The 15,963-nt window shown below is 38.5% G+C and overlaps 1 protein-coding gene across 4 annotated transcripts in view; it reads left to right on the top strand.

The window, feature by feature from the left end:
• The first annotated feature begins 11,436 nt into the window (after positions 1-11,436).
• TENT2 (terminal nucleotidyltransferase 2) overlaps positions 11,437-15,963 on the top strand; it is a 45,625-nt gene continuing 41,098 nt past the window's right edge. For 2 of the 4 annotated variants that reach the window (XR_005627518.1, XM_039709756.1), the window contains exons 1-4: positions 11,455-11,814; positions 13,048-13,239; positions 13,846-13,983; positions 15,213-15,468. Coding sequence is in view for 3 of the 4 variants with exons in the window: in XM_039709756.1 (XP_039565690.1) it covers positions 13,085-13,239; positions 13,846-13,983; positions 15,213-15,468 (549 nt within the window). In the remaining variant the exon portion in view is untranslated. Of the gene's footprint in view, positions 11,815-13,047; positions 13,240-13,845; positions 13,984-15,212; positions 15,469-15,963 lie in introns of all 4 variants that reach the window. The other 2 variants (XM_039709757.1, XM_039709759.1) reach the window with 2 other exon arrangements.

Genomic DNA, 15,963 nt, shown 5'->3' with positions numbered 1-15,963 from the left:
TTCAACATTTTGACCTCTAAAAGTAATCAGCTATGGGAAAAGCAAGGATGATAAATTAAATATCAAGGCAAACCTCCCCCAGTCACAAACAATCATAGGAAACCCAGCATGAATCATTACTATGGGAGTAGCAGTAAGGCATACTTCTTCACAAGGCAGAAAAGAACAGCTTCCTCAGTTGCCCATTTCTCATTTCCCACACACCACCTCATAAGCTACAGTAAAGGCACTGAGCTAAAAAAACTTTAGTCTGAGTGACAACAGTCTAAGGTTTGTTGTGTGCAATGCTCAGAACCTACATAGTTATTATGAGGGTGCATTATTTCACTGGACTGCAACTGTTGTGGTTGGGTTTCACCTGATAGCTCTGAAATATGAAGTTCTATGTATTTTCCACTAAAAATCAAACTATGTGTGCAGGGTTCTATCATAAAATGGAGGTACTCTCTGGTGTTGGGGTGGGGGGGAAGACGGAGATCCACAACTATTCCTTCTTCTGTATGATTAGAGTGAAAAAGATCAAAATTAATGCCAACTAGGCAAGCATAAACAACAAGTAGCTTATATGTACGTATTCACTGGTGTCAAGTAGCTAGGAGTCTATATTCATTATCTTCTAAAAGTCTGAAATGATGCTGTGCATGACCTGCAGTAATGGCAGGTCAACAGCAGGGAAACTAAGGCCTTAATTTCATATATGAGTAACTGTTGCATCAGTTTTGTTCTTTCAGCTCAAGCTCACACACTAATGCAAATGCTTTAGTATTTCATTATGTTCACAGTATTTTGTTTAGATATCAGAAAGATGATTCCATCTGTCTCTGCCTTTCAACCTGTTCACATATTTGTCTTGCATGAAGTATACTTTTCTACAGCATGGGTACAGAACCATAAATCCCAAGGATGAAGATAAAAGAGAAAAATATAAAAATAGACAAATACACACTGAACCCTGGGGTGAAGAATAGTGTGTTCACCTGAGAATCAAAGGTGTGAACAGAATCATGGACAAAGAAACGTGGAATATCAATAACGCCTTTATTAACTTGTGAAATAAATGAATTGTATATTTCACGCCCTTCTCTAAGTAATAAAATATGAGTACTGAGACAGATAAAATCCTGGGTAGGGGAACATCCTTTGTAGGGACAAAGAAAGCTTTACTTCAAGTAAATCTGATTTTTTAAAAAAAATTTAATTCTTCATTTAAACAATTTTTATTTATTATTACATTTAAGTGCAGAAAGTCCACCTAACTGATTACTTCTCTTCCATATTTATTGTTACATTGCCTCCAGTTCTGACAGGTTTCTCTAAGATTTAAGCTTTGTCTCAATTACACCCTTTTACAATCTTGATTAATTTCCAGGTTGATTTTGTCAAGTTAACATTATTTGTCTTGTGGGAAAAGCCTCTGTTTATACTTGCCAACCTTACTAAAATCCCTTTTCTGTCTTGCCATTCCCCACATTAATATATGATACAGAAGCCTGGTGATCTATGTCAGCTAAGGCAGAACTGTACATACAGATACAAAGTAAGCAAGTTGGGTGATTAATCATAGATATTAACAGCAGAAATACACAATCACCTCATCCTGAAGACTGAGGTGATAGAAAATGGAGAATTTTAATAGTGATGACAAGACTTTTAGCTCTAAGTTAGTTGCTTTGGGGTTTTTCCCCATGGTATTTTAGAACACTTTGTCTAGAGCACTTTGATGGAGGCAGTCTTGAGCATGCCTGGAAATCAGCAGCAGCTCAGTGGCTGCTCCTTCACAAAAATACCCAGTAATGCCACAATCAAATACGAGATGGATGGCTTCAGGCAAGGCAAAGCACAGGGTGGTGCAGGAGAAAGAGTGTTATTTTGCAGAGTTGAAGTAGCATACTCCTGGTGTGTATATTTGTAGCCAGCTATTGAGCTGCCAAACCCTGTTCTGACACCCTTGCCCAGGATGGCCAACCAGCTGGGGCAACACCTGTAAACCTGGCAGCAGTTACTGGTATCTCCAAAAGGAATGCTGCTTTGAGTCTCTCAGTGGGATACCTATAGATGGAAAAAAACCCCAGATGGTTGTGCTGTCTGAATCTCAAGCCTGCTGTGTATCAACATGGCCACTGCTCAAAGTCCTGGAAGAGCCGAAGTACAGAGCTGGAACATCAAGAAGCACTACAAAGGTCTGCATTTTGCCTAACTTTGCATGGTACCTGTTTTTTCTCCATGTCAAAACAGATCCGTACCACTTGATTGCACACTGGCTAGGAGCTACCATTCCTATGGAAAAGACAGGGGAATCCCATTAAATGATATTAAGCAGTGAAAATATTTGAACTGCAATTGTTTGTTCAGGTCTAATTGACACACTCAAAACAAAAAAAAATTCTAGCTGCAGCAAAACCAGAAACTGTTTAAGGGTTGTTTAGGGAACCTCAGAGCAATTATGTGAGAATAGAAAACTAAAAATTGGCTTGTTCAGTTTATGAAAATAAAATCCAATATAACATATTATTATGTTCTCCAAATATTTTTGGTAACGTTAATACAAGCAAGGGAGCAAAAAGATCTATTAAATGGCAAAAGAATTAACAAGTGTAAGCCTTCCATAAATGTTTTTTCTGGTACTCAAAAGGTTCTTGCTCTTCAAGATCATACATTCAGGAGTAGCCTTCCTAAACAAGGATTGGGTGCAAAAGAAGCAATGACTGAAAAGTAATCACAGATGGCAGCCATCTCTGCCTCCATCTGGGAAAAGATAGAGGTAACTAATGACATAGACATCTTTGCTACAGCAGCTCACATCCTGCAGGTACTACTTCCTCCGTGGCTCAGGGGTGGGGTACTACCACTTCTCACTTACATCAGCTATTTTGTTCTGTTTGTTTGTACTGTTTGTTCAATACAAGGTGAGTTTAAATTCTATAATCCCTAAGGAAACCAAGGATGTTTATTCCCGTTGAAGGTGAGTGAGCCAGCATCTTACACTTGCCTCACTTCTCATGCGTTGCTGCTATTTAGTGTCTCCTTCCTGCTCCTACTCCTTTATATCTTCTTCTTGCCCTCTTTTCTCCTGTCTAATCACAAATTTCCCTCCCCACACACATGATTCTTTCAGTGAGTGGGATCACTTCTCCATCATTTTTCCTTGCAGGATCTGCATTTAATATATAAGTGGAAAAAAGAGGGGAGGAGAGAAAATGTCATCCTCTTCCCTGAACCCAAGGTTTTTGTCAGCATTTTTATGAGTCTAGAATAAACTTCACTGTTACATCAGGTGGACCTGGAGGGATTCTGAACCAATTTTATAGCCACTGTTTTTTCTGCTGGAATAGATAAAGAAATGTAAGTGTTGCCTTATATTCACGTAAATGTGGTACTCCCAAACTAAGACTAGATTTGATTTTGAAAGCAACTGTATGACATAATTCCCTGAGATGCCTTATGGTCCAATATTTCTAACTCTGTGCTGTTGCCAGTGAATGCTAGTTTTCCAGCACCCACTTCCAACATTTCATTGTCTTGCCACCAGAAATATATTGCATCTCCTACACAGCTCTGTGGCAGTACACCCCTACTGGAATTTTTAAAAGATACTGATCCCTGACTAACGCTTTTATTTCTTACTTAGGTTTATCAGTGGCTGTTATTTCCTCCAGTGCTTTTTCTGGCCATACAGAAAGCACACCTTATGCTACTAGACTGATTAGGTCAACTTGTCATTTCTGTCTTTTTACACCAAGTTTATTTAGAGACATAATTCAGTTTTGTTTTTGCAGTTTCAGCTGAAGAGTATTAAAATATTGTAAAATAACACTGTGTTTTTTACATGTGAGTACTGAGAGAGTATGTATGAGAAGGAGGGAGAAATGGGGGAAAGCATTTTTAAGCCTTGAGGTTCCTAATGTTCAACATCTGTGCATTCCTTGCATATGATTTGAGAATAGCCAATTAAAAGAAGATAAAACTTCACATAAATCTGCCCCTTTATCTGGCAGATGCAGGAATTCTGAATTGGGCAAAAGAATATTCAGGCTTGTAGTCAAATGCAAGATTTGCAGAGACTTGACCCTGCTCACCAAGTTGCTGGGAATGAAACTGGAGGAGAAAGAGCAAGAGCTCTGTCCTGTGAAGTAGAATGTGAACTGCTGCAGGGAATAAGACATATTTGCACATCACAAACTTTTTATTTTATTTTCACACCTTGTTGAAGAAGTGTGCCATTATACTGGTTAAATTGAACTATACTGAAGTTCAAGTATACTACCTGAAGTTCAAGTATACTAACTGTTTTCAGTTTACTTCTTGTAGATTACCTTTTCTAAGATTTTGCTCTTCATGTGATAATACTTTGAAATGTGATGGTCATACTGTGCAATTCTAACTCAGAAGATGCGCATTTTAATTCCTTGCCCAAAAGTTAGCCATAATATTATTTTCTAGATACACATCATACAGTCACTTTAATATGAGAGTGATAGATAGAGTCAGCCACAGTTAACATCTGATTTTTGATGTTTGCTGAGTAGCCAGGGCCATTAACAGGCATTGTAAGTAGCACTCAATATAATTAGAATTCACATTTAAAAAGACACTTACATAGAGTTGGATAAAGGGGAAGTAATTAAAACCATAGTACACTACTTACCTAAAGGTGTAGAGTTAAGGCTTCCATGGCAACCTTAACTCTGCATTTCCTGCTTTTAGTGATTTCAAAAGCTTAGCTTCACTCTTCCTTTAATATAGTATTTCACACTGAATACTTTCACCATAGAAAGGTTATTCTGAAACTTGACATTTCTAGGACTCCTAATACTAATCCAGTTTGCACAGCAACAACTATAAATTATTCAGAAGAAACTGCACTAATACACAGTGTACAAAAAAGACTGAACTTGCCTTAAGCTGGTGTAATGTATTATGAATATGTGGGATCCTCTTCACAGATAAGGTGCTGGCAGCTTCCCTTTGGATCTCTGTTTCATTGCCTCTGTGACACTGGCTGAAGAACTATCTGGCCTGAAAAACACCATATTAAAACTGAAGATGAGAAGGAATATGCCTGCAAATATAAAATTAGAAAAATATTTTAATTACAACTTATGAAAAACATTAACAAATACACCTGGAAAATTGGTGGTGTGGCAGTGAATATAAGCAACACTGTGGATTATTTTTTAAAATTATTCCAATTTTGAATGTCTAACTTTTTTGCTTAGACTTCTATAACTTGTTTCAGGAAGTGTGTATGGCACAGATATATGTGTCCATATCTTGGCTACCTGCATTTTAATATGAGTGTGAATTTTTATGGATTACTAGTAACATAAATGCTATTGCCTTGAGAGATAGGCACTCCATTTTCAGAGACAAAGTACATAGGATCAGCTCTTTATAGGACACTTTACTTAAATGGTTATTAAAAACTGTGTTTTCAGTTATTCCTATTATAAGGATTCATAGAAAAGTTTTGAAGGAAACATCTATTTGCATCATATTGCAAAGTTTAAGGTAATCCTTGTTCTTGTTAACAAAAATGTTCTGATTTCTTGAATAAAACCTAAACACTAGTACATTTTATTTCAAAACTTTTATGGTACAGGAAAATGTTACTCATTCATCTATAAGTATCTGAATGATGTCAAGACAATTGATTCAGGCTTTTCTCAGTGGTGCTAAGCAGTAAAACAAGAGGCAATGGGCAGACACTGATGTCCAGGAAGTTCCACGTGGACATGAGGAAGAACTTCTTTACTGTGCAGGTGACCATGCACTGGAACAGAGTGCCCAGAGAGGGTGTGGAGTCTCCCTCACTGGAAATATTCAAGAACTGCCTGGACACAATCCTGTGCCATGTGCTCTGGGACAACCCTGCTGGAGCAGGGAGGTAGGACCACATGACCCACTGTGGTCCCTGCCGACCTGACCCATTCTGTGATTCTGCGAAATGTATTTAAGATTTGGCAAATTTTACAATAGCTTTTGTGCAAGTAGACATGTAATACTCAGAATATTAACATCATTAACAATGTGCTCCGTGGTGGTAAGATTAAAACACGGGAATTTCTTACTTGATAGGTACATATATTTGACAATAAGGACATTATATAAGGGTTTTGGTTTTTTTTTTTTTTCCTATAAAATGCTGTCATAATTTACATCCAAATGATGAAATTTAGTTCTTAAACATAAACAAGCTCATTAATCAAATAAAACTGGGCATTCAGGTGCATTTCCGACAAACAAGTAAGCAACCAAAACCAGAGGTAAAAACCTGAAAGACACAATAAAGAAATATAATACAAGAGAATTTATGTTGGCCACCAACTACTTTCACCCTACTCAGCCTCTGGCATTACCTTCAAAAGATGTTAGGAAAACAGAACATAGGTAGGAAATTATATTTTATTTATTAATCCACAGCAGAATCTTTGCATTTTTTTCAAGTCCCAGTATGCTCATTGAGAACTCATAAATTCTAAGTGCATGCTTAAATGTATCAATTTTTAAACAAATATAAAATAGAGATAATACTGACTTTATGAAATGTTTAATTCAGTAGAGAAAAAAAAATTTATCTGTCTGGGAGTTTGGTGATGTTACCATATGCATGAAGATAAGTTGATGGGTATTGCCTCCAGATCCATTAACTTTAAATCCATGTCTCTCAACTCCTTATAAAAACTGGGCAACAGTGGATTATCTACTAGACCTTTGCAGCAACAATAAAACTCTTATTAAAATCTTAACCCTCAGAAACTGACATATCAGGCATGTCTTTCAAATACTTAACTGACTAGTTTAGGGCATGAAGACCATGAATATTCTCCTAAGGGTACAATGGGCTAATGCAAAACTGGAAAAAAAACCAGTTTTGTAGAGTTGTGCAGAATAAATTTGCTTCATCCACTGTTTTCAATCAAAATTCATGACCCTGTGTTTTAAGACGTGTCTCTCTTCATGCAAGAGAGAAAATATTAAAATTTAAGAAAACTTAGACCTTCCTTTAAAACACTTGTATTTAAAGAAGTGTAATTACAAAATTTACAGAAACAAAGACAGAAGTAATAAAATGACTAGCAATTAATCTAACCAAAGCAGACCATTAACCATGTATCATAACACCTTAACTCTCATCAAATCCATATAGTACATTTTAAATGGTAATCTAAATGATGCACTACAAAATACTTATCTGAAGAAGATACAGGGATAATTCACACATAGACATGCCAAATGAAGATAACTGTAAGTACATATTTTGCTATAAATCATTATTATAGATTTATAAATGTGTATTTTATCTGGATTTTACAGTTTAAAATTGGAATTCACAGATTTAACCAACATGTTTTCAGAGTTCCCTCACATTTTTATTTGGGGCCTATGATATTAATTACATTTAATAAATTCTGTACTTTATATTATGTGATACCAATATGCATATAAAATTTAGCACACAGCACACTGTATATAATAAATACTTTAAAAGCACTGAAGAAATCATATAAGGGCATACATGAGCATCACTGAATCTGGCTGAAGGTTGAGCATCAGAACAAGAATGCTGCACAGTGGGGAAAAATACTGCATTTATGTAATTAATTATTAATTTTTCATTTAGTATTTACTTGCTAAACTTTTGAATCTTACCTTATATGCCTTTATACCTTTTTTAATATTGTTTTCCAATGGGCATCTAATTTATGTTCTTTGTATTATTATTAAAATCTTGTATTGTTTTCCTGGGGAAAGCTGCTTTTTTCCTAGCACATCAAATTTGCTTTAGACCTAAGTCTGTGGTTTGGCTTCAGTCCCAGAATATCCTGATTTCTAAATGAAATTCAAAGCATTTCATATGGGTATCATGACTAAGAAGACTCGATCGTCATAGTGGATCCTGCACTGTATTAATCCCTGTTATACCATTTATTTCATTGTAGCTACATTTTTTATTTCAATATATGTTCTATGTTTGGTTTCAGTACCAAATATGAAAAAAAGGTACTTAAAATGAAGGTCTGTGTTGACACAAGTTTCATTATTTCAGACCTGGTCCTGGACACTAACAACATCATAAATGATCATATAGTACAGGTGGTTTTGAAACTAAAATAAAATGTTTCAAGTAAGTTAAACAAGTAAATAGAGACAGAGTATACAAATACATGTTTTTCATCACTCTTAATGAGTGCAGTAGTATAGGTGCCCTTTAATAACTCTGTTTGCTATGGTAAAGCACATTCTAACCACACACCTGTCCGAACTCCCATAGGCCTTCTGAGGTACCAAGGGACAAAGAAAAGTCTGTAGACTTTTCAAAGATCAAACAAAGGTTTCCATAGAGGAACTGACTTTTATTCTTAATTTTTTCCTTCTTGAACTACTGACAATTGAGATACTTTGATCAAACTTTCCATCATTATTTACCTTTGGAGACTAACTAGCTGGAGCACTTCAGCTCCAAAACCTTCAGAAAATTGCAAAAAGCACTAAATAGGAACTCTTATGTTGCATAATGGTTTTCATTCTAAGAGAGAGCTTGCAGATGGCTCATCAGAGATCTCTTTGTCAATTACTTCTGGAAACCACTCTCTTTCCTGCATATCAGAACTAAGTATAGTTTGTAGTTTATAGAGGCTGACTTTAGACTCTGCTTCTATTACAGGTCATACATTTCCTTCATTGATCGCTTGGTTTCATGGCTGTTGTTCAAATAATTTAGTTTTACAAACAGTTCTTTTACAATAAATATACCATTTTTATTCTAATACAAGCATATTTTGAGGCAGAAACACAAGATTAGTCCTGATGCCATTCTGTTTGGGGGAATCTGTTGGAATCACTAGTGCAAGTTCTCCAATTTTTTGTTGTATAGTTGTTCAGTTGAATGTCTGTTGACCAGCAGTCTGATTCCTGATTAAAACTAGAAGTAAGGCTTTGTATGTCTTTTCTAACAGAAGAGTATCTGTAAACTGTCTGAGATCACAGTCAGGGTCAGGAAGAAAGACAGCTACACACTGAAAAAATAGAACAGCTCTCAGCACATCAAAGCACAGAGATTTGCCTCAGAAGGCTGTTGGCAATTTGTAAAATGTCAGGTTATTTCAGGTGCCTCACTGAAATGTGCAGCTAGGTTGACAAGTGAATGCAGGCAAGACATGGGGGGAAAAAATCCTTAAGTTAACAGTCTGTGCCCAAAAAAAAAGAAAGAAGAAAAGTTATTTAGTATCTTGATTGATGCAAACACAAAATCAGGGTGCCTTGTGCCAAGGAGCAGAGGAAAGGAAAGCAGGAAAATAAATAGCAACACAAGTTACTTCAATAAGTAAAGGCATTCCTAAGTATTTTTTTGTTTCCTTTCCTTTCTTTTTTTAAATTTTTGTTGTATAAAAAGATGTTGATTTTTAATACCCTGCTCTAAACACTGCCTGCTGCCAAGTATATTGATTGTGTTAGGTTAGACTTATTGTAGACTCCATGGTAAATGTGAGAAACCTAGAAGCATGACATGTTTTGGTTAATGGATAGATTATGGTGAGAAAAGCAGTCAAGCGATCTGGAGAACACTATTTGAATGTGGCAGCTGGGGAACTGCAGCTACAAGGAGTTGTATCACAAACTTCTAAAAGTTAAGACACAAAGTTTCTGTCTTGAGTAGGAAGTAGAAAGTTAAATCTTGATTCCAAACAAACAGCACAGAAAGATTGTCATTGTTCAATCCCCTCTCGCAACCAGCACTACACAGCCACTTCCTCACTTCTCCACTAGCAGGATCTGTGACAGAATCAGAAGGGTAAAAATTAGAAAACATGGCTTGAGATACAGACCGTTTAATAGAAAAAGCAAAAGCTGTGCATGCAAGCAAAGCAAAATAAGGAATTTATTAGCTGCTTCCCATGGTTAGGCAGATGTTCAGCCAGGAGAGCTAGACTCCATCACAAGTCACGGTTACTCAGGAAGACAAACAGTGCAATTCCAAATGCCCCCTCTTCTTCCTTCTTCCTCCCAGTTTATATACTGGGCATGATGTCACATGGTCTGGAATATCCCTTTGGTCATTTTGGGTCAGTGACCAGCTGTGTCTCATCCCAGCCTCCCAAGCATACTCAGTCCGCTCACCAGAATAAAAAATTATTCCAGGAAATTTCTTTGTGGCTGAACTTTGCTTTACCTCTTCATTCCAAGTATGCCACTACAATTTGTCTCTCATAAATGTAATGGCAACCACAAACAGACACTTATATGAAGATCCCATTTCATAGCCAAGAAAATAAAGTCCTTTCACAGCCCAAACTTTCCTTTTCCAGTCTATTTGCAGTCCCAGTTCACTAGGCCCCTGGTTTTGTCACTTTCTTATCTGTCAAGTCTATCTCTGAGTAGCCAGAAACTTAAACCATAACAACTCCAGCTGTGGCCTGCTCTCAGCTGAGCAAGCCCTTAGGGAAGAATTTTTAAGCTGAGCAAGCTTTCAACTTACCCCTTTCCTCTCAAACATGGGAGCTCCAACAGTGTGCCTGTGCATGCACAAACTCACTGTTTCAGTACCTGCTCACGCCAAGAGCTCAGTTATGCTGAGTGCACTCCCCAAGAAGGAATCACATTAAAGAAGACATTGAGGTGCTGGAGTGTGTCCAGTGAAGGGCAACAAGGCTGTGAAAGGACTAGAAAATGTGTCATATGAGGAACAGCTGAGGGAGCTGGGTTTGTTCAGACTCAAGAAGAGCAGGCTCAGGGGGCACCTCATCGCTCTTACAGCTCCCTGAAAGGAAGGCGCCAGGTGAGAGCTCGTCTCTCCTACAGTGCCTGCAGGACTACAGGAAACGGCTTTAAAATGAACCAGGGAACATTCAGATTATGCATTATTTTTTCTCTATTATTATGGTGGTTAAGCATTGGAATCGATTGCCTAAGGAGGTAATTGAGTCACCTCGAGATGTCCTTGAGGTGTTTGGATCTGGTGCTTGGTGATAATTTAGTAGTTATAGGATTACAGTTAGTGCTGGAGCGATGGTTGATGTTAAGATACATGCAGTCGCATGTATCTTAAAAGTCCCTTCCAGCATTGATAATTCTATGATTTTGCTTCTGACATCCGTCAGGGAGCAAGCATTTCAGTATGTTTGTAACTCCAGATTAATCCTTGCATGCTTGTTATAGGTGTCGGCTAAATCCTAGTATTTAGTCAAATACAATAGTTTGGACACACTTCTGAACAGTAGCTCAACAACAGCCTGCCACCAGCTGCAGAGAGCAAGCCAGCTGTACCGCGCTGTGTCTCTCGGCGCGGCCGGGCCGGGAGCCGGCGGAGCGCCCTCACCCTCACCGCCGCCCCCGCCCCGGGCCGTCCCGCGCATGCGTCCCGCCAAGCCGCTAGGGGGCGTGCGCGGCGGGAGGCCGCCGCGAAGTGGCGCAGGAACTGACGGAGGAGCGCTTCCTGCCGCATCCCGGCCCCTTCCTGCCGCATCCCGGCCCCTTCCTGCGGCGTCTCTGCATCCGGGGACGGGACAGCGCTCAGCTGCGGGAACTGCTCTCCGCTGCCCGCCCCGCCTGCCTCCGCTAGGCCCTGCGTGAGTGTCCTGTGCGGGTCCCGCGTGGACGTGGCAGGGAGCGGCGTCGGGGTGCCGGGCTCCGGCGCCGGGGCTGGGGCTGGCGGGCTTCCGTGCGCACGGGCTTGCCTGCGCGGTTCGCTCGTGGGGCTCTGAGGGAAATACCGGCTTGTTTGGAAACACCGGCCAGAGGGACAGAGGTACCTGAGCTGTAAGCCGTGAAGTTGTTTAGGAGAGCCTGGCGAGGTAACCAGTGCTGGCGGTCACGGTAAGGGCTGTTTGCCCCGCTGTGAGACAGCGGTGTTGCCGCATTGTTTTGGGTTGGGGAAGGTAACTGCGCCTTTGCTTGTGTTCTTGGTGTTTACAGCTTCAAAGGCTAAACCGAACATGTGTTTCTTCTGCGCCTAAATCTTGAATTCTCATTCACCGTTCTGTTAGTAGCTAATTGTGTCCATAAACTGCTTATGTGTACGGTGTGCTGTGGAGAGTGCCTGGTCTGCTCAGAGGGGAATGGGGCATGTTAACAGTTGTTCTGTCTACTAGAGATGGAAAAGTTGGGACAGCACATAAATACTCATCCAGACTAAATGTCGAGTGACTTACTTGTTATGCCACATGGTGTCATTTCTTCCGCAGCACTGAAAGTGAATATCCAAATAGTAACTTCCACAATGCATAATGCTTCCCCTCACCCACCCCATCTAAAGGGGGGAGAAAAAAAAAGTGGTTTTCTCTTAGAGCTAGTGCAGCAATGTACATGTTTTTACTATTCACTAGTGTGGGTGGGTTGTTATCACAGGAAATAAGGAACAAAGCCAAACCCAACCATATAAAAACTCCTCATTATTGATTTTGTTGTCCTTTGTGCTAATGCTGTCCGCAGTGACAGTTGGAACTGACTAGTTGTACCAGAATCAATTTTTAGTTGAAAAGATAGTAAACCTATATTTTTCCATGACAGAGTCTGTTCAGTAAAATAATACTGTATATGTGTGATAAAGCATGATTAGATTAGTTGCAATTGGTGTCATAATTTGTCTGCTTTTTTACATGTCATGTTGTGAAACAATACTAACTTCATGACATAACTTGTAGTTCATGATTAGCTCCATCTTCATGCTCTTATCATGTACTCAAGCATTTCTTTCCTTATGTTGTGAATCTCATTGCGGAATGTTTCAGATATGAAACAAATTCCACTGTTACATGGTACTTTTCCCTGCCACGAAAACTGTTATATCTTGTGACGTGTAATTTTTTTAAAAAATTAAGCTAAAATTCACTTTTAAACATAAATAAAGAGTAGTTATGAAACTTCAGAGTATGCAGTATTTTTATTTAGTGTCTTATGCTGAAGGTAAATCCTGTGATCACCATTCTCTTAAGCAATTCCTGGAAGTATATTCTAGCTTACTTGAATTTTTAAACCAAGAGCTCAAAAGGTAACTGGTATTTCTTTTTGCAGATTTAATTTTTTTTTTAATTTTTTTTTTTTTAATAGATAAAAGGATACATGTTCACTTCAAGTAGAAAGGAGCATGTTCCCAAATTCTTCCAGCGTGGGTCGTTCGTCCTTCCCTCCAAAATATCAACAACAGAGTACTTTCTTCACTAAACTTCCTTTAAATATGCCTCCTACTCTTCTTTCTCACCAGCAAATTGTCGTTCCTCCGTTTCATTTTCGCAGTGGAGTGTAAGTACAGTAAGATTTGGTAGTAGGGGTTGGGTCTGAAAGAAATACGTCTCTTTATGGAGGATGGTTTTCACTGTTTATAACATTGAACTGCACTGATCTTCACAAAACGTGAAGATGTCATGCATACAAAAAAGAGCTAAATAATTTTCCCTTATAGACCTGCAAATCTAAATGCTTGCCTGCGATGCAAAATGCATGAGATGTAATGGCACTGATAGTGGCACTAATCCACAGATCTTCAATCGTATTTGTTTATTGGGGAGAACAGGGAGGAGATGAGAAGGGGGAGAAATTTATTTTCGGGTTTATATTTGAAGGCACTGTAGTGTTGTTTGGACTTCTGAATTTAAAAGTTCCTTAAGTGAATTTGCTTGCTAACCCCTTCTTACATATATGCTGTCAAGAATGAGCTTTTTCTGTTTTTAATGGAATACACATTATAAACTGTAATATATCTTCATGTTGAATAGAAAAGAAAGATGTATTCCTTCTGAAAAAACACCCAAGTGACAGGACTTATAGAATTTTATATTGAGTTAACAACAACTACCAACCCATAAAAAGTATCTTGGTTATCTTATGAATGATTGTTATGGACTGTAGTCTTTCTAGAGCTCTTGTGAGTGGGAACGCTGAAGCTACTCCAGCTGTTAATCCAGTTGTTACACTGCAACCAGTGACTTACAGAAGTGTCAGTCCAGTGTCTAAATCAGATGCCCAGACATCATTTCAAGGAAGGAAGTAAGTTCTTTGTATGTGTGTTACTAGTACTGGTTGTAATGTACAACCTGAAGCTGTCTGATATCAATTTCTTATGCAATTTGAGTTATGTTAGAAATTGCAATACTGAATATTTTTTCTTTTTGATGGAAGCAGGTCATGTATTGGCTCTTTAAAGCATTGTACCTATTTGAGAATCTTAGTACTTGGAAGTGACTTCCTGTACCTAGTTTTTCTTTTCCAGCATCTGTAGCCTTGCAGAAGTGTTCTGAGTGAGTTATTGTAATACTGCAGTGAATTGTGGTCTGTGTGGGCTTGACTTTAAGCTGGTTTGTGTCAAGAAATGTTTTCTTCCTTTTAATTTGTCAAGTTAAAAAGAAGAGTGCATCCTCCAAGTTTTATGGGAATTGTTTTGTTTTCCGGATGACACATTAAGTGTTTTTCCTAATTTTCCTAACTATGTGATGTATTGTTTTTCAATTACAATGTGTTAAATTCAAGCATATGTAAGTTCTTTTTTTAAGGATTTTATGGAAACCTAGTTTTTGTAGGTTTTTTCTAATTAACTTGGATTTGTATTGCTACTGTTGTTAGTTTAGTTACCACGGAAAGGAAAAATTTACATAAATGTAGAGTTTAATATTCTTTTAATGCTTTAGAAAAAATCCAGTTCTCTTTATTAGTTCAGATATACTAGTTGATACATGTTTCTAGTAATTGTGGGAATCAGCTGATTGGAAGGAGGTTCTTTGTAGTGTGTCTTTAGTACTATCTCCTGAATGCTATTTCTCTGCCAAATCTAACATAAAAAAATAAGCACAATCAAATAGATGCTGTTAAGTTATAGCTGAGTGTGTAATTATCCCATGGACTAAGGAAGCTCCTGGTTTCATGGTGCATGCATCTTTTCCTCTTGAGCAGTCTGTTTTATGACAAACTATGCTATGCTGGGAGATTTGTAGTCAGCTTAAACAAACTTGTCATTTGGGTTTCAGTTGGTTAAGTGCAGACACTTGCCTTAAATAATTGCATCAATCCAATTTTTGGGTAGCTTCATTTCTGCAATTTTGTGTTCTCTTTTCCCATTCCAGGTTTGTTTCACATAGTTCCTAGAATGGGCATACCTGTAGCATACTTGGGCTTAGTGAAGTAATGTCATTACTTGTTAGTATTTGAACTTTATAGAAACTGTTTTTTAATCATAAGTTGGAGCTTGTGAACTGGAGGAATTACACAGTGTCTCTCCCTAGGAGACAAAGTCAGCAGAGTGTTCCAGACGATGCCAAACGGCAGCGGATTCATTCACATGATTCTGATGCTGCTGTAGCTAACCAAGCAGTGCCTTTGCCAAAAGAACATAGACGCTCCTTCCCAGCGTCAGTTTCAGTTCGGTCTCCAGTGTTGCGTGCGGGTGGCTCACCGGCCTTAATTGGATGTGTACCTCGTTTGCAAGATACTTTGTTTCCAGATTGCACGGAAACCGGGCTCCCAGTTGCCAAGGACGAGGTAATGGCTTTCTGTACCTGTGCTTTACTTCTGCCTTCTGAGTGTGCAGAATCTAGAGGTACTGTAGGAGACCACAGACATTTCTGCCAGGGTTTTTGACAGTATCATGGGATACCTATTGGTAAGCTGCCATTAGAAGGAGTATTGACAAGTGTAGCTGCTGCTGTGGTTCTGTATCACCTCCTTGTCTGTGCTTGGGTTTGAAGCATTTTTATGGTAGCAGGGGAAGTCAAGGTATTGTTTCCCTGTGTTGTTTATTCACATCCTAATGTCAGGAAACCACATATCTGCTCTAGGAAGTAAAATTTGGAGAATGGTCCATTTCACACATGATACGAGGTGGGGAAAATCCTGACTAAAAAAAACCCACTGTAGTAATTAATATGAGAGAAGCCCGTTCTGAATAAATGCAGTATTTGGCCTGTAAAGATGTTTGCTACCTCTTTTCAGGAAAGCATAAAAGTTACTGTCATAGCTTTTCTGGAATATAGAAGA

This window comes from Passer montanus, unplaced genomic scaffold (genome assembly GCF_014805655.1).
Source record: "Passer montanus isolate IOZ18808 unplaced genomic scaffold, ASM1480565v1 scaffold22, whole genome shotgun sequence".
Classification (NCBI taxonomy): domain Eukaryota; kingdom Metazoa; phylum Chordata; class Aves; order Passeriformes; family Passeridae; genus Passer; species Passer montanus.
The sequence above is the reverse complement of the archived record's forward strand: the minus strand, read 5'-3'. Positions and strand labels throughout refer to the sequence as shown.